General features: G+C 42.0%; 1 protein-coding gene across 1 annotated transcript in view; it reads right to left on the bottom strand.

Moving 5' to 3' along the window:
- Positions 1–23,760, bottom strand: part of ARMH4 (armadillo like helical domain containing 4) — a 122,043-nt gene that overhangs the window by 71,484 nt on the left and 26,799 nt on the right. Inside the window, exon 5 of the mRNA XM_047079759.1 lies at positions 9,959–10,216. Coding sequence (XP_046935715.1) covers positions 9,959–10,216 — 258 coding nt within the window. The remainder of the gene's footprint in view (positions 1–9,958; positions 10,217–23,760) is intronic.

The following is a 23,760-nucleotide window of genomic DNA, read 5'->3' as shown; positions in this document are numbered from 1 at the left end:
CAATGCTATATGTCAATGACATCTCACTAAAGCTAGAGAAGTAAAATAAAATGTTAGATTATGTTCCAGAAAACCTGGCCTTCAAAATGCTATCTATGCTCTTTATGGGACCCAAAGGCATGCTATATTTAGTTCATTGCTAAAGGCTTTGTAAATAGATGTAAAAATTACTCTGGCGTAAGTAGAACAAGAAAAAAGTTAATATCAGATGAAGCTCTACCTGCCATGTGATATTTAAGCTTAATGTCAGTTTTAAGCATTATGGAAAGCCCTCAGTACCTGATCAGTTACCATTTATTCCATGAATCGAGCTAATGCTTTTTCCATTAATTGAGCTGAATTCCATTTTACTTTTTTAAGTTTATTTATTTAGTTTGAGAGGGAGAGAGGGAGTGAGATTATGAGTGGGAGAGGGGTAGAGAGAGAGAGAGAGAGAGAGAGAGAGAGAGAGAGAGAGAGAGAATCCCAAGCAGGCTCCACACTGTCACCACAGAGCCCGAGGTGGGGCTCGGTCTCACAAACCATGAGATCATAACCTGAGTCGAAATCAACAGTCGGACACTTAATCAACTGAACCACCCAGGTGACCTGAGCTGAATTCCATTTGAAAACCACACCTCAGCCCCATATTGCTACTCAGGATAGTTACATATGGGATTACTGTTTAACTGGCCGAGTGCAATAAAGCATGCCCACCCCTCCTCCCAATTGTGCTGGAAAGTTTCAGGCCCAGAATGGTTACCAGCTGGAAAAGCTTTTAAGCAACCCCTTTTAAGCAACCAACAGTACTCAATGCCAAGTGCTAGATGTTGTGAGGCTCTCCAAAAATAATAAGCAAAACGAGACAGTGCAGTGTATAGAAACTGAGCAATACTGACAATAAATGCTGGAGGAGTTTCAGAAAGGAGGGCTCATCATGACTTAGGGTTGCCAGGAAGGCTTCTGCAAGAGCTGCATACAGACAAATGCATGTCTGCAGAAATGCATGTTCTGGTGACAGTGACTACAGCCTGATGAAGGCAGAGGTCAGGAAAAGTGAAGTGGAAAGTAGACCCCAGACAGATCATGGAGGTCCTTGAATATACCAGTGGTATATAAAAGAGACAAATACATGTTAAGAAATGCCTCCGATCCACAAACTGTTGAATCTCCAAGTTACCTGATCTAAATCTCCGAGTCCTTGTTTTAACATTTACTCCCTCCTTCACTTTCGCCGTGTTGTATTTTTGCTTTGCACCACTAATCCTTTGAATTTCGAAAATAGCTTTGGCTTCCTGAGGCCAGCTTGAGAGGCTGGCAGTTCTTTGAGATCACACAGAACTTACAACTATATTACCGGAAAGACTCAGCTGGTGCAAAGGTTTTTATTTTAACCACCAAGACTGATTTCCCTTCCGCAACACAGGAATATGCCCAGAGAGGCTTTATGTCTAAGGGAGTCAGCTGCTCTGGACACAGAAAATTGCACACACAGGTAGTCGCCGCTGCCTCTGTGCTAGAGAGACAGTCTCTACTAACCCTATTTTATGGGTTTCCCCCGCTCATTTTCTCAAAAGAAAACTTAGGAGGAGAAGAAGGGAACGTGCAGTGTCCCACAGCTGACTTGCACAAACCGAACTGTGAGTGTGCATACATGTGTATGTGCATGTGTTAACAATATGAGCTCTGCCTAGAACTCTTGGAATTAATGAACTCCTGAAGCCTCAGTTCAGTCTGAGATTGTTGGTGCAAAAACAGCTTTGAAAAATCATTGTCTTAAAAAAAAATTAGCACAATCCACAAAATTATCCCTGCCATCAATCTTTCCCCCTTTCCAAAGAGCTTAACATTTCCTGTGTTAAAGGAACACAAAAGCTTGACTGTAGTCAATATGCATAACTGCTCTTCAGAAGTGTCATGAACATCAAAATGAAAGAAAGAGACAAGAGTACATTAAATTGTTTTTAGGCCAGCATCTGATTTTCCGTTGGCTTGGCCAGCTCACCTTTCTACTTGGTTCATACGAATTTCTGTTTTGTGGTCCTTGGCAGACATTTGTGAGCACAGTTGGAAAGGGTCAGCGGGAAGGATGTCTATTCGTTTTTATGAATTTAACCTATTTATAACCTTCCTCGTGCTAAAAAGAGGATTTAAGGCTTCTGACAAAAACACCTCCAATACAAAGGGATAAAAATAAGTAAATGGAAACTTCAGGAAATAAGTGTTTTTAAAACCTACGGAAATCATGAGTTTGTTGAATCTTTCACCATAGGCGTGTGGACAGATTTTTCTCCCCTAGAATCCCCAACTAGTACTAATCTGCAAGTAATCAACAGTTCAAATGGAAAGATCTATGAAGAAATAATATCTTGGCCTTGGAAGATGTCCTCCTCTGCAGACCTAATTTCTCTTAGGGGCTCATCCTCGTGAGGCAGAGAGAGGGAGGGATCACAATCTCTATTTTAAACTTGGGCACCAGGGTGCCTTGCCTATGTGAAAAGGGAGGTCCCAAGTCTTCCACTCCCTCTGTCTAGGAAAAATAAAACAATTCAGTCCTTCCCAAAGTAAGGGCGAATGGCATGAGCCTCAAATCCAGAAACCCTGGCTACCAACTCGGGACACAAAGAAACCCCAGGCAACTGGCACGTGCCCACCAAGGAAACTCATATCGGAAGATGCTGAGTCTTCCCAGATGCAGGTGTCTGGGGACAAATGTCTCCAGTGCAGATTTAGGAGTCTGTAATGTGACCAAGGGCTTTCTGGGGAAATTAAAACATAGGTATTGAATTTAAGTTTGATCTCTCTGTCACCGTATAAAGCTGGCTGGTTTTTTTTTTTTTTTCTGTAAGACACGCTAATACAATACACAAAAGATCACTAAAAGCACTGTAAATCTCTACCAATGGGGATTCTATTCATAGAATATACAAACACTTCTTAAAATCCCCTTTCTCCATTCTCCTGTATGAACAGAAGCCGCCTTACCCCAAGGGAACAACAAGCAGTCGATCAGTATGGGGCAGTTGTCCTCTTGAGTAAGACCCAGGCTTCAGAGTGTTGTACAGCTCTCTAGGTAATTCCAATGTGCAGCCAAGATCCACAGCCACTGGTCTGGAGGCTTTAGCCAATCTGCCATTCACTTTGCGCTGGTTACACTGGATTAAAGTTTCGCTCCTCCCTCCCCTTCCATACACATACTTACTTATGTCGGCCCTGTCAGCTTCCTGAGCAACCTTTTATTTTTTTCCTGAGCAACCTTTTAATCCACAGTTTAACATGTTATACATCAAAATACATAGATGTTTGAAATCTCACAGTTCCCACTACTTGCGTGGAGCATTTTCCCTTGCTGCCATAGCTCATGTTGCACTATATGAGGGGCAGAGCAAAAGAGAGCGAGAGCGAGAGCGAGAGAGAGAGAGAGAGAGAGAATTCTAAGTAGACTCCACGTTGTCAGTGCAGAGCCGAATGTAGGGCTCACACTCACGGAACCTAAGATCATGACCCAAGCCACAATCAAGAGTCGGACGCTTAACTGAGCCACTTGCGTGCCCCAAGTGCTGTTTCTATAGGGCCTAACCCCCACACCTTTGCCTACAATTCATTCTACCTTCCCACTGATTCAAAACACATTTGTTCTGTATTCCTCTCTCTTTTATCTTAAAATCATCCTACATCACCTGCTAATGAACCTGATAAATTAATAATAAAATATAAATGATAATATCCTAATGAGGTACCCTGCCCAGACAGATCTGCATTTTTTTCTAAGGCCTTCTCAAGATACATAATCTCAATCCCAGGTAAGGCTCTAGTATTGAAAAGTAGGCATCATGTAGGGGCGCCTGGGTGGCTCAGTCGGTTGAGCATCCGACTTCGGCTCAGGTCATGATCTCACGGTTTGTGAGTTCAAGCCCCGCATTGGGCTCTGTGCTGACAGGTCAGAGCCTGGAGCCTGCTTCGGATTCTCTGTCTCCCTCTCTCTCTGTCCCTAACCCACTCGCGTTCTGTCTCTGTCTCTCTCAAAAACAAATAAACATTAAAAAAAAATTAAAAAAAAAAAAGAAAGAAAAGTAGGCATCATGTTAAGGCAGAAAGGGTGATATAAATTAGGAGATCAGGCAAAGCTCCCTTGAAGTCACACTTCCCAGATGGCTGCTACTCAAAGCAGCCCCTGGTTGTAGGTGATGATTTAGTCCTGCATTGTGGAATTGCTCAGCCACTGACCTCACATCTATGGGACCACTCTCTGGACCCATGCTAAGTTCCCTCTTCATATGTTAGCCTCTCGGTATTCCCATAGCACATAGCACACATGTAGTGGGTACTCACCGAATGTCTGACAAAAAAATAGATACATGAGAGCCCTTCATTCTTCTGCTTTCCACAAACATCCCTAGGTTATTAACTGAATATTTATCATGATTTTTAAAGACCTCTAGGGGAAAATATTCCACTTCCTAAATCAAAAGCCCGTTCCAATGTTAGATGCAGGCTTTGAAATGAAAGGGAAGGTAGCTATAATACTCCTGCACTTAACTACTTGATGGTTTTGAAAGCACGGTCCATCCAGAACATCAACCAAACTGAAGTGGCCAAAATGGTCTCCTGAGGAAGAAAATGGAACAACGCCACCCTCAGGCTCTCATCCAGAACTTATGAATTCGAAACATATTGAAAATGAAGGTATTATTTTAACAAGATTGGTCATGGGATTCTTAGAGGATAGAAGGGACATGGATAGTATCAGCTACAAGGAAGTGAACAGAAAAACACATGAACCCTGGCTGATAGGCCTGGTGACTGACACTCACCTCCACCCATTCCAGCCACGTGACCACACTCCCCTTGCAACGACCATTTAGAAATGGGCATGTGACCTAACCCCAGCCAACTGGAGGCAAGAATTCTACTGGGGGATTCTTGGAAAGCTTCCTGTCTCTGAAGAAAGAAATACGGTGAAAAGATAGCCTCCTGGTTTCCCTGGACAGTGTCTTTTCTCGGTGTGACATGTGAAGCTGTTGCAGCCATCCCAACAGCTGTAAGGAGGCCAGTCCAGGGGCAAAGTCAGCACCCCAAGCAGGACAGTGCAGCAAGGTGGGCAAATTTGGGTCACTGATGACAGCAGAGCTACTGAGTCAACTGACCCAAGAGCTCTGTCTCTGGACAGAGAAAATACGTTTTGTTTTGGAGAAAATACATTTCTTTTTTCTTTAAACCAATTTAAGTTACAGTCCCTGCTACCCATAGCTAAAGGCATCCTGGCAGATACAGAATGCAAAAAGGAAAGAATCCCCAGGTACTAATTGCACCGGAAATGTTTAAACATTATAATGGATATGTCAGGGCACCTGGCTGGCTCAGGTGGTTAAGCAACTGATTCTTGGTTTCGGCTCAGGTGATGACCTCACAGTTTGTGGGATGGAGCCCCAGGTCGGGCTCTTCACTGACAGTGTGGAACCTGCTTGGGATTCTCTCTCTCTCCCTCTTTCTCCTCCTCCCCCACTCATTCTCTCTCTTTATCTCTCTCACCTCTCTCTCAAACTAAAGAAGTAAACTTTTTTAATAAATAAATAAATAAATAAATAAATAAATAAATAAATAAAATGGATATGCTGACTCAACTTGGGTCATATGGATTTTAAATTTTTTTTAATGTTTATTCATTTTTGAGAGAGAGAGACAGAGCACAAGCAGGGGAGGGGCAGAAAGAGAGGGAGATACAGAATCCGAAGCAGGCTGGTCTGGTCCAACTTCAGCTCAGGTTGTGATCTCAGGGTTTGTGAGTTTGAGCCCTGCGTCAGATTCTATGCTGACAGCTCAGAGCCTGGAGCCTGTTTCAGATTCTGTGTCTTCCTCTCTCTTTGCCCCTCTCCTACTCATGCTCTTTCTCTCTCTCTCTCTCTCTCTCTCAAAAATAAGTAAACATTAAAAAAAATATTTTTAAAGCAGAATTGTATGACATACTATAATACCTAACAGGATTAGAAGTGGTGTGAGTCATAGTGTCTACTCTGTGCGGGTCCTTGCCAATAAATTTGAAAATGAACTTGTTAGATAAGAGAAGAAATTGTTTCTGCATATGGGGCGCCTGGGTGGCTCAGTCGGTTAAGCATCCGATTTCGGCTCAGGTCATGATCTCACAGTCCGTGAGTTTGAGCCCTGCGTTGGGCTCTGTGCTGACAGCTGGGAGCCTGGAGCCTGCTTCCCATTCTGTGTCTCCCTCTCTCTCTGCCCCTCCCCTGCTTGTACTGTGTGTGTCTCTCTCTCAAAAATAAATAAACATTTAAAAAAAAAAAAGAACTTCCTATATACCAATCAATTGATCCACCTCTGCTATAACAGGGGATTTTCACTCCTAATTCTATTTCAGTGACATACAGTTCATTCCACTCACACCTCCCAACAGCAAGATCAAGAAGCTGAGCTCTCTCCCTCCAAAGCTTTAGAGGTGATGTGTATGTGGCAATGCAGAAAACAGAAGTTCCGAGAATTTGAGGCCATGAATCTACTGCTTTGCCTTAGAAAGTCATCTAAGTTTTCTGCTCATGTTATTTCACAGGAAATGAAATTATAATCTATTCAAAGAGTTTGTGTTATTTTTAGCCAATCCCAGCTACCCACTTCAATCTGTTCATTTTTAAAGGTTTATATGGGTTTTAGCATTTGCTTTGGAACACCATTCATATTGTAAAATAGGATGTGATAATCTATAAATAAAATAACCCGCCTGAAAGCAAAAATGAAGAAGGTCAACTAGAATGGTATTATATTAAATAGAATTATTTTTAAAAGGTCTCAATTTTTGCACTTTTAAAATTTGTTTGATGTTGATTTATTTTTGAGAGAGAGAGAGCAAACGAGCAGAGGAGGGGCAGTGAGACACACACACACACACACACACACACACACACACACACACAGAATCCAAAGTAGGCTGCAGGCTCCAGGCTCCAAGCTCTCAGAACAGAGCTGGACACAGGGCTCACACCCACGAACCGCGAGATCATGACCCGAGCCAAGTTGGATGATTAACTGCCTGAGCCACTCAGGCCCCCCTCAATTTTTGCATATTTAATGATTCATGAAGAAAAAACTATACTTAAGTTTACAAGATTCACACTCTGACTAGAGCTGCCCTGCAGTTCTACTTTCTAAAATGATGCTTTCCATGAAACGCTTACTGAAATCTGTGTTAGTTTCATATTTAGTGGCTCAAAACAACACAAATTTATTATCTGAGAGTTCTGCAGGTCAGAAGTTTGAAATAGGTCTTGAGGGCCTAAAACCAAGGTGTCAACATGGTTATATTCTAGAGGTTCAAGGGGAGAATTCATCTCCTTGTCTTTCCGAGCTTCTGGAGGCTGCTGGCATCCCTTGGCTCATGACCACATCACTCTTACCTCTGCCTCTCTCATCATATCTCTTTCTCTGCCTCTGACTCTCCTACCTCCCCCTTATAAAGGCATTTGTGATTATACTGGGCCTCCTCAGATGATCCAGAATAACCTCCCCATCTCAAGATCCTTAACTTAATCATCGGCAAAGTCCTTTTGGCCATGTAAGGTAACAAATTCACGAGCTCCAGAGATCAGGACGTAGACATCTTTAGGGAGTCACTATTCTACCTACCACAAAAGTCCATCACAGGAGGTTTTCCAAATCCAAATAGAGGTTTTCCTCTGTTTCATCTGACCTGAGTGTACTTAGAAAACTGTATGAATTAATGTCGACCAGAAGCTAGTACTGGTTATGAGTGACTAGGAGATACTCCTGTCATTCCAAGAAAAAGCTGATGAGCAAATAAAAGTTTAGTCCCAGACACTACTCAAACACAGTCTTCCCACGGTGGAAAGAAAAAAAACAAAACAAAACAAAACAGCTTGGAAGATGTGTTCCTTGTTTGGGTTCCCAGGAAACTCAGTCCTAAAAACATGTTGATACAATGAATTTATCGGGAAAGCAAGTGACAATAAAAGGTAAGAGACATCTAGGGAAATGGTAAATTATTATTTTTAACAGAAAAACCTGATATATTAAAAAAAAATTCCTTGTGGGAATCACTTTTAAAACCATAACAAATCACTAAACTGGTATCACTAATTTAAGAAAACTTAGCTGTGCATCAGGCTGGAATAAGGAGGCAAGACAGGAGGACAATAGGGCCCCCTTCAGTATTTCTGCTTTGCCCTGTTATAACCTACTTTTACTATAGAACTCACCCTCCCCACATTGAAACCTTTATGAAATGAGTTCCGTTCTAATCCAAAAAAGGCACTATTCTTGTTTTTCTCTGTGTCCCCAGTGCCATGCAAAGTACCAGGAACAGAGTAGATGCTCAGTCAGGTTTGTTGGATGAACTAATTAACCAAATGGAAAGGACAGTTCATCAAAGAAAAGCATTCCTCCTTTGCCTGCAAACCTTCAAAATTTTACAAGTCCAATTTGAGCTTTAAAAAAAGACAGAGAGAGCTTATTTTAAACTACACACCCATGCAATAAACTGACACAGCAATTTCCCAGCTCTACACGTATTTTAGTGCACTCACCCTTTCTCACCACCAATCTAAAAAAGAGAGTTTTCATGGGAGGGGAGAACGATCTTTAAGAAATTATATGCATGGGCATCTGGGTGGCTCCATCGGTTAAGCACCCAGCTCTGGATTTCGGCTGAGGTCATGATCTCACGGTTCGTAAGATTGAGCCCTACATCAAATCCCTGCTTGGGATTCTTGTTCTCCCTCTTTCTCGGCGCGCCCCCCCTCAAAATAAATAAATATTTAAATTTTTTATTTTTTTATGTTTTTATTTTTGAAAGAGAGAGACAGAGCACAAGCAGGGAAGGGGCAGAGAGAGAGAGAGAGGGAGACAAAGAATCCAAAGCAGGCTCCAGGCTCTGAGCTGTTGACACAGAGCCCGATGCAGGGCTTGAACCCACGAACCGTGAGATCATGACCTGAACCTAAGATGGATGCCCAACTGACTGAGCCACCCAGGCGCCCCAGTAAATAAATATTTAAAAAAGAAATCATATGCAATAGGATTCTAAATTGGACATTTCAACTGAGGCACCAAAATACACTAGTATGATATTCCTGAGCAAAGCTCCAGGCCAACATCCACATTTTCAATGAAATCGCCAAACACCAGTTCTGTGACTTTTCAACCTAACCTCGGCTACACTTGAAGGTTACAAACGGGGCTGGCTGTTAAAGACCAAGGAAATTTTAGAGAGGGTTCTTCTTTGGAGAAGAGGTCACCTTACCTCAAGTCAAGAGAGTAAGGCCTCAAGGAATCACCCAGAGCTTATAGCATCTCTCCAGAAAAAGCCAAGAGGAGACAGACAGGGGAGCTTCCCTGATGACCGGGAAGACAGTGTCAGCCGGGAGGTGAGCCTGCATTCACAGAGCCTCTCATTGATCATTTGGGCTGTACCCAAGAGACAGCGACCACATGGGTGTCCAGACGCTGGCTGCTGAACGGAGACTGTCTGACAACGGAATGCAGCCGTAAGAATACAGCAAAGTGACAAGCCTGTGAAAGCTCACGCAGAAGTGGGGGAGGAATTTCCGCTAGGCACCAAATTCTACAGGGACAGAAGGTAACCCCACGTATTTGTTTTCTGACTTCAGACCATTCACACTGTTTGTTCAGCACGCTGGTTACTCACATCCCTCCCCATTTGGAAGTCCTCCCAAAACCTATAGCTGTCTTCCAGCTGGGAAGGAAAGAAATGGAACTCCCTCCAAAAATTAGGTAACTGTGCTCTTAGTGGAGACTGTTTGGAGCCTGGCTATTTAACAGCACTAAATATAAACCTATAAAAAGAAAGTGATAACTTTTTCTGAAATGAACCACCCATAAACATAACCAGAAAATCCATTCTGCCCCATAATCGATGCCAAGAAAGCAAGCTGCCACCTTAGAAAAATAAAAGAAGGACAGGGAGTTGGAAAAGGGAAACACGCATGCCTCTTACCCAGGCCCTGATTCTGCTGCTCCCACTCGATGGCGTCTGGCACCTGGTAGGTGGCTCCCTCCAAAGGGCCCAGGTTTCCTTGTTCTAAACCAGGTTCCTGAGACGTGACGCCAGGGAGGGTAAACCCCAGCAGCTCAGCGTCACCATCCAAGCTCTCATCCAGGGGCTCTGCATCTTTATCTTCTTCATCTTCCTCCTCATCTTCCTCTTCTTCATCTTCCTCCTCCTCATCCTCTTCATCCTCATCTTCTTCTCCCTCTAGAAAAAAAGAAATCAACAAGAAACATAAAGGAATACAGTAAGTGCCTACATATGAATCTTTTGAAATGACCCAAACACTACAAAATAATTGTGCTTGACCTTTTAAAACAAATTTTAGGAGCGCCTGGGTGGCTCAGTCAGTTAAGCGCCTGACTCTTGAATTCGGCTCAGGTCATGATCCCAGGGCTGCGGGATCAAGCCCTGTGTTGGGCTCCATGCTGAGCATAAAATCTGCTTAAGATTCTCCTTCTCTTTCTTTCTTTCTCTCTCTCTCTCTCTCTCTCTCCCTCCCTCCCTCTCTCCTTCTCTCTTCCCTCCCCTCCTGACTGCATGTTCTCTTTCTAAAATAATAATAATAATGATGTTGATAATAATAATACAAATTTTATAGCTAAAGTTGGGCGATGTGAGCACCACAGGATTATGTGCTCACCATATACCTATGTTTTAAACTTTCAAAATCACAGCTATGTCAGATAATTGTTATGCAGCATGTTTACTTAGAGTCAAAGTTCAGGTAATATAAATATTTATTGGTCATATTTACATGTACAAAGGTAGGGAATATCCCTTCCCTGTTTTCTGGAGGTCATTAAAGATTTCCCCATTAGGTTAATATCTAAAATATATAAAAAATTTATGTAACTCAACACCAAAAAGACAAATAATCCAGTTAAAAAATGGGCAGAAAACCTGAATAGACATTTTCCCAAAGAAGACATACGGATGGTCAACAGACACATGAAAAGATGCTCAACATCACTCATCATCAGGGAAGTGCAAATAAAAATACAATGAGATATCACCTTACACCTGTGAGAATGGCTAGAATCAAAAAAACATTAAATAAAAATGTTGTTGAAGATGTGAAGAAAAAATAAGCCTGTGTACTGTTGGTGGGAATGCAAATTGGTGCAGCCACTGTGGAAAAAAGTAAGTAGATGCCTCAAAAAGTTAAAAATATAAATACCGTATGATCCAGTGATTCCACTATGGATATTTACCCAAAGAAAACAAAGACACTAATTCAAAAAGATTTATGCACCCTTATGTTTATTGCGGCATTATTTACAATAGCCAAGATATGGAAACATCTATCCATGGATAGAAGAATGGATAAAGAAGATGTGGGGTGTATACACACACACACACACACACACACACACACACACACACTATGGAATATTTGTCATAAAAAAGGAATGAGACCTTGCCATTTGTAATAACATGGATGGACCTAAGGGGTATTATGCCAGCAGACACAATGAAATAAGTCAGCAGAGAAAGACAAATACCATATGATTTCACTTATATGTAGAATCTAAAAACTAAAACAAATGAATAAACAAACAAACTTAAAGCAGAAACAGACCCATAAATACAGACAACAAACTGATAGTGGTCAGAAGGAAAAAGGATGGGAAGTAGGCAAAAGGGGTGAAAGGGAATGGAAGATAGAAGCTTCCAGTTATGGAATGAATAAGTCACAAGGATAAAAGGTGCAGCAGAAGAAACACAGTCGATGGTATGTAATAGTGTAGTATGGTGACAGGTGATAGCTGCACTTGTAGTGAACTCAGCACAACATATAAACTTGTCGCATCACTATGTTGTACACCTAAAACTAATGTAACATTGTGTGTCAACCAGACTCCAATTAAAGAGAAAGGCTTTGCCCATTAGAAAAGTATACTAAAATACTAACAGGATTTAAAGGTAATGTCCCAATCCTTTTATATCTTATAATACTAAACAAAAGAATTCATTACTTTGGCACAATTTTCCTTCTAGTCTTCTTCTCCATCAGTGAGTAGAATTCACAACATGTTAAGTGAGAGGTATATATACCACTCCTGGCTCCTGTTGGAGGAGTGACCCAAGGAGCTGGAAACAATTACATCAATTATTCTCATTCCAACTTTAAAGGAGATTAGGAAATAGGATATTGACCAAAGACAGTCAGAAAAGCACCACTTGAAAAAAAAAATCATTGTGGTTACCATCATCATAAGAGTTAAATTCACAATTTGTCACATTCAATGCTTCAAGAGGAGTAGGTTTAGGAAACATAAGATCCCCAATTTTACTTTGTTTCACCAATTTTAATTTCCTAAGAATACTCTGAGGCCCACCCTCACCATGGATGCACCCCTGAAGTCCCTGAAGCTTCATTGAAGGCCTTCCCCTTGATCTCTTCTCTTGGCTCGCGACATGGCAGTTATGCAACAGGGAACTCTCCCGGGATGGTGGAGAAGGGAAGAGGGAAGATTAGAGCCACGGAATTCTGAGCTCTCTTTTTCTGCTTCTGGACAATTTTCTCCATGCACATTCCTTTCCACCTATCATTTACAGGGTTTTTTTTTAACTTTTAAAAAATATTACACCTAATCTTTTTCATTCTTATATATCCCTTATCTTTGTAGGACTTAATACCTCTCACTATTTCAAAAATTGAATAACTATTTATCAAGCACCTAGTTCCAGGCACTAGGAATAAAGCAATAATGTCTCTGCCTTCACGGAGCTGATACGCACTCAAGGGGATACATAGCAAACACATACATAATACAACATTACACTCTGATTAAAACTGCAAAGAAGGGGTGTCTGGGTGACTCAGTCAGTTGAGCATCTGACTCTTGATTTTGGCTCAGGTCATGATCTCATGATTTGTGAGTTCGAGCCCCACGTCGGGCTCTGCACTGACAGTGAGAAGCCTGTTTGGGATTCTCTGTCTCTTTCTTTCTCTCTCTCTCTTTCTCTCTCTCTCTCTCTCTCTCTCTCTTTCTCTCTCAAAAATATATAAACATTTTTTTAAAAAAATGAAAAGAGGGCGCCTGGGTGGCGCAGTCGGTTAAGCGTCCGACTTCAGCCAGGTCACGATCTCGCGGTCCGTGAGTTCGAGCCCCGCGTCGGGCTCTGGGCTGATGGCTCAGAGCCTGGAGCCTGTTTCCGATTCTGTGTCTCCCTCTCTCTCTGCCCCTCCCCCGTTCATGCTCTGTCTCTCTCTGTCCCAAAAATAAATAAATGTTGAAAAAAAAAATTTTTTTTTAAATAAAAAAAAAATAAAAAAATGAAAAGAAGATGGAAAGTTCCAGTCCCTGCTTTTTCGGATGGGGAGATCAAGGAAAAGTTTGAAAAGAGATTATACCAAAATAATTAATACTCTTTAATTTAGGTCAATATCTACAGGAAGGGCATTCCCAGTAGCAGAGAACAGAAGGAACAGCAAAAACAAAAGCCTTGGGGCAGATGTGTGCCGTGTTCAAAGAATGACAAAGACTGGGCCCCAGGGATCAGGAAGGGACAGGAAATGAGGTGAGGGGGGTAGGCAGGGGCCAGATCTGATATATATTTATGAGCAATGACTGACTGCAGGGTGAAAAACAGACTATATCAGAGAAAGAAACAAATTAGGAGGCTATTTCAAATTAGCAAAGAGACCCATTAGGAGGCTATTTCAAAATGCAGGGGATAAGATGACAGTGCTTTGGACAAGGGATGTTGGAAGAGATGGTCAGAGTTAGGATGTAATGTGAAGGCAGTCTGAAGGTAGAGAGAGTCCTGCTGATAATTACGATGTGGGATGTGGAAGGAAGGTCTCACTTTATTAAAGCTAGGAACTGAAGGGTAAAGAGCAAAATCTGAGACAGATTAATTATGTGATTGCTATGCCTATGACTTCCAAATGGAAACACCAGAAGCCTTGGGAAGATCAAAGCTAGAGATAGAAATCTAGGAGTCATCAATTTAGAAATGATATTGACATGGGAATACAAGCTGGTGCAGCCACTCTGGAAAACAGTATGAAGGTCCCTCAAAAAACTAAAAATAGAACTACCCTATGACCCAGAAATTGCACTACTAGGCATTTATCCGAGGGATACAGGTATGCTGTTTCAAAGGGGCACATTTCACCCCAATGTTTTTGGTAGCACTATCAACAATAGCCAAGGTATGGGAAGAGTCCAAATGTCCATCGATGGATGAATGGATAAAGAAGATGTGGTATATACACACACACACACACACACACACACACACACAATGGAGTATTACTCAGCAATCAAAAAGAATGAAAGCTTGCCATTTGCAACTACGTGGATGGAACTGGAAGGTATTACGCTAAGTGAAATTAGTCAGAGAAAGACAAAAATCATATGACTTCACTCATGTGAGGACACTAAGAGACAAAACAGATAAACATAAGGGAAGGGAAACAAAAATAATATAAAAACAGGGAGGGGGACAAAACAGAAGAGACTCATAAATATGGAGAACAAACTGAGGGTTACTGGAGGGGTTGTGGGAGGGGGGGATGGGCTAAATGGGTAAGGGGCATTAAAGAATCTACTCCTGAAATCATTGTTTCACTATATCCTAACTAATTAGGATGTAAATTTTAAAAAAATTAAAAATTAAATTAAAAAAAAAAAGAAATGATATTGACAGCCTTGAGACTGGTTGAGATCACCAAGAGAATGAGTGTGGCAAAAGGGAAAAGGGAAGGTGATCCAGACCAAGCCCTGAGTTAGAAGTTGGCCAACAGAGGGGGGATCCAGCAAAGAAGTGACCACTAAGGTAGGAGAAAAACCAAAACGAGTGCGGTATCAAGGGAACCAAAGGAATAAAACATTTCTGAGGGCCTGAGTAAGAATTTGAGAATTCTGTCACTGACATTACCTCTGGCTCTGACACTCTGGAGGTGATTAGTGACTTGACACAAGTTGTCTGCGTGGAATGACAGGGATAAAAGCCAGACAGGAGTGGTTGAAAAGAAAATTAGAAAAAAAGACAGTAGATGCAACAAATACTAAAAAAAAAAAAAAGAAAAAAGAAAAAAAAGCGCATGAAAATTTTTTGAAAAAAAGAGCAGGGACAGAAGGGGGTAGCCAGACAGAGATGCAGGGTCCAAGGTAGCTTAAAATAGGAGACGCTAGAATTTGCTTGTAACTTGCGGGGTAACATCTGGCAGAGCGGGGGATATTGACGACTCAGGAGGGAGGGGAGAGGGCTGCTGGAAGAATGTCTGGAGACGAGGTGTGGCAGCGTGGTTGCATATGTGGACGTGAGCCACGCAAAGGTACCATGACCGTGGGATTCGGGACAAGTTACTGTGCCTCAGCTCGGTCATCTGTAAAACCAGCATGATTCCTATACCTCACAGGGCTGTGGTAAGGACTGCGTTAGTGAACACCTAAGGCACTCAGAACTAAGCCTCGCCCATGGTGGCCACTACGTAAGGTTGCCTTCCGTGCCAACACTGGGAAGGGATGGGATCCAGCGCACGGGCCGGCTCCCCCACGCCCTCCACCGCAGCGGGCACAGGTGTAGGCAGAAGGATAGATCTGCTGGCGGGAACATGTGAGAGTTGCCTTCGTCTTTCTTTGATTTTCTCAGTCAAATGAGAAACTAAGAAGGAAAAAAAAAAGAAATGTTGGTGGTTTGAAAGTGTGAAATAGTCATCGTGGAAAACGGGCCAGTGAATTCCCCTGGAAAATGTGGCAGGACTGGCAGGCAGCCCTGTGGGCCCACGTGAGATGCGACATCATAAATTCAAAGTGAGACATGTTAAGACGGTTGTGTTTTTCTCCAGCCACGTTCGGTTGCTTGGCTTCAGGCCTGTGTGGAGGGGTAGAGTAGGCAGATTTAACGAGCAGCAGATTTGGGGAGGAGAGCTTAGTGGGGGAGGGGTGGGGAAAGGAGATGGATGGTTGTTTGTGTGTGAAGGGAGTGGCTAAAGACGGACCAGGTACAAACTCCCAACAATAACACAAATAAGTTCTGGGCATCTAATGTACAGTACGGTGACTATAATTAGCAATACTCCAGGGGAGCCTGGGTGGCTCAGCCAGTTAAACTTGATCTGGGCTCAGGTCATGATCTCACAGTTCATGAGATCGAGCCCTATATTGGGATTCTCTCTCTCCCTCTCTCTCTCTCTGCTCCTCCCCGACTCATGCTTGTGCTCGCTCACTCGCTCTCTCTCTCTCTCTGTCAAAATAAATGAACATTTAAAAAAAATATCGTATTATATAGTTGAAAATTATTATGAGAGTAGATCTTAAATATTATCACCACAAAAAATAGTTAATTATGTGAGGAGATGGAAATGTTAACTAACCTTCTTGGGTAGCCATTTTGCAACATGTTAAGTGTATCAAATCATCATGTGGTACACCTTAAACTCACATACTTCCAGTAAAGCTGGAGGGGGCGGGGGGGGGGGGGGGTGGCAGAATATGGACCAGAGACTCTAATTAAAGAGAAGCCAAGGAAGAAATTGGATAGAGAAAAAGTATGGAGAGGCGCCTGGGTGACTCAGTCAGTTAAGCATCTGGCTTCAGCTCAGGTCATGATCTCACAGTTTGTGAGTTCAAGCCCCGCATGGGCTCTGTGCTAACAGCTCAGAGCCTGGAGCCTGCTTTGGATTCTGTGTCTCCCTCTCTCTCTGCCCCTCCCCTGTTCATGCTCTGTCTCTGTGTCTCTCTCTCTCAAAAATACATAAACATTAAAAAAGATTTTAAAGCAAAGAAAAAGCATGGGTTCCTTGGAATTTGGAGAAAATTATCAGGGATCATCAAAACTATTTGGTGGCTTCACTGACCTTCCTCCTGTACACGGAAATTGATCATAGGCCAAAAAGAACATTTCTTTATTTTTAAAGCACTATAAAATCACTTTTAGCTACCTTTCCTTTCCACAAACCCTAAAGTGCTGTACTTGATGGAATGATTTTGACAACACGAAACTAATCTCCTAGGTGTTCCAGAGTTTTCCTGAGTTTTCAGCTCCCATCATTGAACTGTTGACCACTGACCACTATCACCTACCAAGGACAACTTCTACTTGGCCCTCAATGGGCTCAGTTAATCCCTGCTCCTTAAAGCATACAGCTATATGATCCAGCAATCCCAAATCCGGGTATATATCCTAAGGAAACAAAATCATTATCCTAAAGGGGTATCTGTACTCCTGTGTTCATAGCAGCATAATTCACAATAGCCAAGGCATGGAAACAACCTATGTGTCCATTAACAGACAAATGGATAAAGGAGATGTGATATACATATAACAGAAAATTATTCAGCCTTTAAAAAGAAGGAAATCCTGTCATTTGCCATGTGGATGAAACTGAAGGGCATTATGCTGAGTGAAATAAGTCAGGGGGGCATCTGTGTGGCTCAGTCAGTTAAACATCTGACTTTGCTCGTGTCATGATCTCACGGTTCATGAGTTCGAGCCCCACGTCAGGCTCTGTGCTGACGACTCAGAGCCTGGAGCTTGCTTCTGATTCTGTCTCCCTGTATCTCTGCCCCTCCCTCCCTCCCTCCCTCCCTCTCCCCCTCAAAAATAAATAAACATCAAAAATTTTTTTTAAAAATAAGTCAGACAGAGAAAGATAAATACTACATGGTATCACTTATAGGTGGAATCTAAAATTTTTTTTTTAAGTGTAACTCACAAAAACAGAAAGTAGAAAAGTAGTTGCCAGGGGCTAGAGTGTAAAGAAAATAGGGTGAGATTGGTAAAAAGGTACAAACTTCCAGCTATAAGATGAATACAGTCCAAAGGCCTAATGTATAATGTACTGACAATAGTTGATAACACTGTATTATATCACTGAAATGTGCTAAGAGAGTAAAACTTAAATGTCCTCACACAAAAAGAGTAAATACGTGAAGTGATGGAAGTGTTAATCAATCCAGTGGTGGAAATCCCTTTACAATGTTATGTGTACCATCACCATATTATACGCTCTAAATATCTTACTTAGAGCTTAATCTGTCAACTATACCTTAACAAAGTCAGACAAAATAAAGCACAGAGCTATAAACATAATGAAAAGGACCTCAAAAGTCATCTTACTCCATGCTTTCACATCCTAAAAAGAGAGATGCACGTAAGCAAGTCTAGGCCAACGAGAAGGTCACTACCTTCAAAATGTGATTTCAGTGACATTGTTTAGGTCAACGTGTCTCATAATCTCTCCTCCACTCACACACCCTGGTAGAGCCTTCCTTCCCCTTCTTCCTGTCCCGAAATGCCCGACATGAGTTGTATACTCCACGTCAGAGTGTTCTCTTGGAGGAATACTCTCTCCAGAAACACTATTGAGTAGCATACAATTTCTACTGGAAAAAAAAAGAGGGCCCCTGACTGCGGTGGGGGATAAGCGAGGAAAGCCTTCTCCTTGTACCACCCATCCCCCCCCTTCAAAACACAAAGGAACTTATAAGGTTTACTATTTGTCACTTTTCATACTTGAGGACTTATGTAGCAAGCCCGACAAGACAGCTCTAGAAAAAGGAAGTTTCAAGAAGCATGCAGAGAAGACAGGAGGAAGAGTGAGAGTTCTCTTTTAGTCTAACCTTATTTCCTAGTTATCTTTGTCCACCAGACAATGTTCTTATTTTGTAGGAGTCTACAATCATTTTTTTTTAACGTTTATTTATTTTTGAGACAGAGAGAGACAAAGCATGAACGGGGGAGGGCCAGAGAGAGGGAGACACAGAATCTGAAACAGGCTCCAGGCTCTGAGCTGTCAGCACAGAGCCCGACGCAGGGCTCGAACTCACGGACGGCGAGATCATGACCTGAGCCGAAGTCGGACGCTTAACCGACTGAGCCACCCAGGCGCCCCTATAATCATTTTTGTAGCTGCTAAACACCTTTAGTAGTATGTCACCAGTACCCTGCTACAATTTCCCATGGAACAGTGACTACTCCTACAAATTGGTAACAAAGAAAGGCATGATCACCTTTCCTAATATTACCAAAGTAATGTATTTTTTTGCAGTTTGACGCAGAAAGGTGGAAAACCACCGGATAAAGGAAGGATAGTCTTGTCCTCTGTTGTGGCACCAATGAGGAGCACAGTACTTGGCAATCAGCAATGCTCACGAAGTATTTGTTGAATGGATAGACAGATGAATGAATGCATAAACAATGAGTTAGATCCAGGTTTTTAACAACTGCCTAGATCTAAAGATACACAGAGTAACAATTAATAAACAGGAACACATTCCTCTGAATAATCTTGCAGCAAGCACAAAGGCAACATATAAGAACATATAAGAACAGGTGCAAAGCAAACCACAGTTTACGCATTCATTTTCCATTCATAAAAACTAAAGAGACAGTCATCTGTATTTCAGCCAGGCCTTCAACTAGTTACACCCAAGACCAACAAGGATGTCGTGAATACCTCTGAACGCAAAAGGCAATGACGTGAAATAAACGTTCAGCAAATAAAACTGTGCCAAAAACAATAACAGGATCCCTGATACAAAGAACGAAATCTAAAGGAAGAACTCATTCAACTAACACTACCAAGCTGTATTCAAAAGTTATAGGGTAATACTTTCTGAATTTTTTAATTTTGTTACACCTAAAATTTTATTTTCGTTTACCTGAATCCTAAATAAGTATGTAGGTCAATGTAAAACATGCGCGCACAAGTATTCCTATTAAAATAACAGAAAAAGAAAAACATGAACCTCTAAAAAGAAGCAACTGTTCTCGGTTTACCGTATGTTAACAGATACCCAGTAACAGTGATCAAAGACTTAAAGTTCTGTTTGCCCTGAGAATCCCTGAGAAAACACTGCAGTCCAGGTAGGGAAGGTTCACAGAGTTCAGCCTGAGAATTTCTTCTCGTTGTGTGACCTGGAACGGAAAATGCATCCTGGCAACTGGCACTTCCTTAATCCCAGGCTGACTTGACACTGATTACTTCGTAATACCAAACAATCGCAGTGACGCGAACCGCCACCAAGGGGGCAGTAATGACAGTTTCTCAGTAACCACCTCTAGGGACAGACAATATCCTCCCACCACTTCTCACTGTTCCCACTCCCAAGCACGTGACACACATTACGTAAATCCTCATTCACTCTCGCTGAACCAGCATCGGTTCAGGGTCTCCCACTGAATTCAAGATGCACCGTCAGGCACTGACTGAGGTGCCTTGCCATGAAGCTAATGGATTTTTCCATAGAATTCTTACTAAGATCAAGTCACTTGCTGATTATGTCCACTGTCAAAAACTGTGACACCTAACCACCGTGAAACACTGACTCAGGTGTCAGCCAAAAAGAACAAACATAGGTGTTTGGAGAGTAGACAGCTCAGTGTGCAACAGGGATGCGACCTGGTTCAACTTCTCATTGTTGGGCTTAAGGAGAGCTGAAGCTGTAAAATGAAAGCTGTAAAACATTAAACGGAGATGTCAGGTAAGTGCCACATGGCTAAGAGATGCCTGGTGATATTAAGTAGTGTGTCCACAACTTCAACAGAGAAATGTCCTATTGCAAGTAGCAGAGAGGAAAAAATAAAAATCTGTCTAGACAGTATCCTCTCTAAGCCAAGTTCATCTGTCTGGCCACTCTCTGACAGACTCTCTTAACAGCTATTTTATAACCCATAACAATACTTCGAACTTACATGGGGGTTTTCTTCCGAGGGACTCAAAATGCTTGCCAGGCATTATCCCCTAAGCTTACACTGTTGGCTCAACAGAAAGCAAGACTGATAAGCTTTGTTCTCCTTACAGCCTACAGAGCTAGTGTTGTAACTGCCTTGCATGCTTAAATATCGGAGCAGAGCCTCAAACGGCTTTATTAAACCCAGAATTTTTGTCTAAGTCAGGCCTGTTTGATTTGTTGCAAACACTTCTGCCTAAGGTTATCACAACCAAGAGTTTTAATTTTGTTCAGGACCAGAACCATGGGTTAACTCTCAATGAAATAAAATAGGACATATGGGAGAAAAGTCACCCCATGGTCGCAGCCTGAGTGATCTCACTCTGCTACAAAGTCTGGTCCCCAGTAATTTAATAGGCAGCTGCCACCAAAGGTCCTCAGTGTCTCTCATTCCATCTTTGTCACAGTTTAGACATTTTTGGATTTCCAGAAGCTAGAGATGTAGCTAGCATCCCCAGAGTATTACTAATGAGTCAAAGAGAACCTTGGTTGTGAATACATCACCCCAATAATGGAGGTAGGAAGAACCCCAGCAGTAATACTCTACCCAACCTAAACTGTCTCTCTTTGATTTACAGGAAGAAGAGGATCTCGCCTGCACCTTCTGCCTCTTTGAAATAGCAGTCATCAGTCTGAATCATCGTCTTGTAAGCGTCACACTTCTCTTTTTAATGGCCCTCTAATTTCCTTCGCAAAGTTTAACATTAATCCTAAGGTAAACAAATTAGAGCCCAGGAAGAAAAGAAAGAATGGGGGTGGGGGGAACGGGGTGGCTTGGCTGGGCAGATGCTGAGTACCTATTAGTCTTTCTCCTGCTTCCCCCTTAAAGGGAGTGATTCGGACACATCCCAGTGAGATATTTCTAAAAGAAGAAACATTTGTTGGCATGTGTTTTCCTGGCAACCCCTATGCAAATATAATCAAAAGCACTGTAACACAATGGTTTCCACAGTAAAAGAGAGACTGATGCACTTTGGATGACCCTGCTTTTAGTTTCCAGATGTTTTAACTGGGGCATTAAGTTGGGTAGAAAACTTAAAAGCCAGAAAAGGAAAACTTAAACTTGTTTTGAGGATATGAAACAAATCTCCAGCAGATGGCTCTCTGGTATCGTAAGGGGCTGAGGAACCCCAGCAGCTTCTGAAATAATATCCACCAAATTCAGCAGCTCCCAATGTTAAGATGACTCAAAATTTATAGGATTCCATTACATTTCTAAAATCTTAAATATTCCTGCCAACTAACTGCTTTTATATTTTATCATGTAATACTGGATATATAGAATATATACACAATATTTGTATTATTAAGCTTAGTAACGACATGAACCCCAGAGAACTTAAGAACTTCCAGCTCTGGCTTCCCAAAGTGGATTTAAAGAATCATTTAAGTTTATTGAATCCCCTCTTACCTGCCTGAGTGCAGATGGTGGTATGCATTCCAGTGAAAGGAAATGAAAAATGTTCGACCCCACAACGGGATGCCAGAAATCTAAACAAATTCCCACTGAATGTCTAGCAGAATATAACTGGCAACCACTTCTTCATTCACATAAAAAGTGTTCAACTTCAGACCCAGAATAAGCCCTGGATTTCAAACGATAACAACAACAAGCAGGACAAGTAGCAAGCACATCAATTAAACAAGATAATGGTCCTTAAACCATACACTCCATCACTAATCATTTACCCAACGCCTGGTACCTACAGGCCAATGTGGAAAGAAGGATCAGACCCTGTCCACCCGCCCTTAAGGAGGTCTGAAGAACTCATCTAAGAGCACAAACTGATGATCAATGAGGAAGAGAGACTCTTTTTTGGGTATGCATACTAATAAAAATGAAACAGGATAGGTAAACATGTGAATTGATTGCTAATGCTTTAAAAATCAGAATATTTCGGGGCGCCTGGGTGGCTCAGTCGGTTGAGCGGCCGACTTTGGCTCAGGTCATGATCTCGCCGTCCGTGAGTTCAAGCCCCGCGTCAGGCTCTGTGCTGACAGCTCGGAGCCTGGAGCCTGTTTCAGATTCTGTGTCTCCCTCTCTCTCTCTGACCCTCCCCCGTTCATGCTCTGTCTCTCTCTGTCTCAAAAATAAATAAACGTTAAAAAAATAAAAATATTTTAAAAAGGAAAATAAAATAAAAATAAAAGTCAGAATATTTCACATAAAAATCAAAATTTTCAGCTTATCCTGAAAAACTTCCAAGATCTGGCATCACTGAGCTCACATACTTCTGGCAACAATACAAACAAGATCTGTCTGGATCAGAGGGAGTGTGATCCCACCACACCACATTCAACACTCCCTGCTGTCTTAGGTGCCTTCCTCTTTGCTTACTTACAATGTCTACCTGGCCCCTGTCCCATGGTTGCATGGAGAGGATGTGAATATCTCATTGTAACAATTAATACATAGTAGTGCATGATAAGTGATATGTAATTTTAATTGACAAATGATGTAAAATACTCATATTTATTATGCATTTACTCCAGGTCAAGTAAGTATTTACTACATGCAAGACCTCATTTCATTCTTTTTTTTTTTTTTAAATTTTTTTTTTTCAACGTTTATTTATTTTTGGGACAGAGAGAGACAGAGCATGAACGGGGGAGGGGCAGAGAGAGAGGGAGACACAGAATCAGAAACAGGCTCCAGGCTCTGAGCCATCAGCCCAGAGCCCGACGCGGGGCTCGAACTCACGGACCGCGAGATCGTGACCTGGCTGAAGTCGGACGCTTAACCGACTGCGCCACCCAGGCGCCCCAAGACCTCATTTCATTCTTACAGCAAGAGATAGGAACATCAATAGCCCTCCTATACACAGATAGGAAAACTGAAGTCTAAAGAAATTAAACAATTTGGTCAATATCACAACGCTCATTCATCATGGAGCTAAGACTTGAACATAGACTGTCCATGTAAGACCAGAACCAGAGCTATTATCCACTAGTCTGTACTGCTCTTCGCTGTAGGCTGGGCGGTCTGAGAGGCCCCTAAGGGGGATGAGTTTAGGCTTAACTGTTTCTATGTCTCCTTCCTGTCCTCTGTCAACTTTA

The sequence above is a fragment of the Lynx rufus genome, unplaced genomic scaffold (genome assembly GCF_022079265.1).
Source record: "Lynx rufus isolate CCGP_SWC_20201006 ecotype Redwood Valley unplaced genomic scaffold, mLynRuf1.p SCAF_17, whole genome shotgun sequence".
NCBI classification, from domain to species: Eukaryota; Metazoa; Chordata; class Mammalia; order Carnivora; family Felidae; genus Lynx; species Lynx rufus.
The sequence above is the reverse complement of the archived record's forward strand: the minus strand, read 5'-3'. Positions and strand labels throughout refer to the sequence as shown.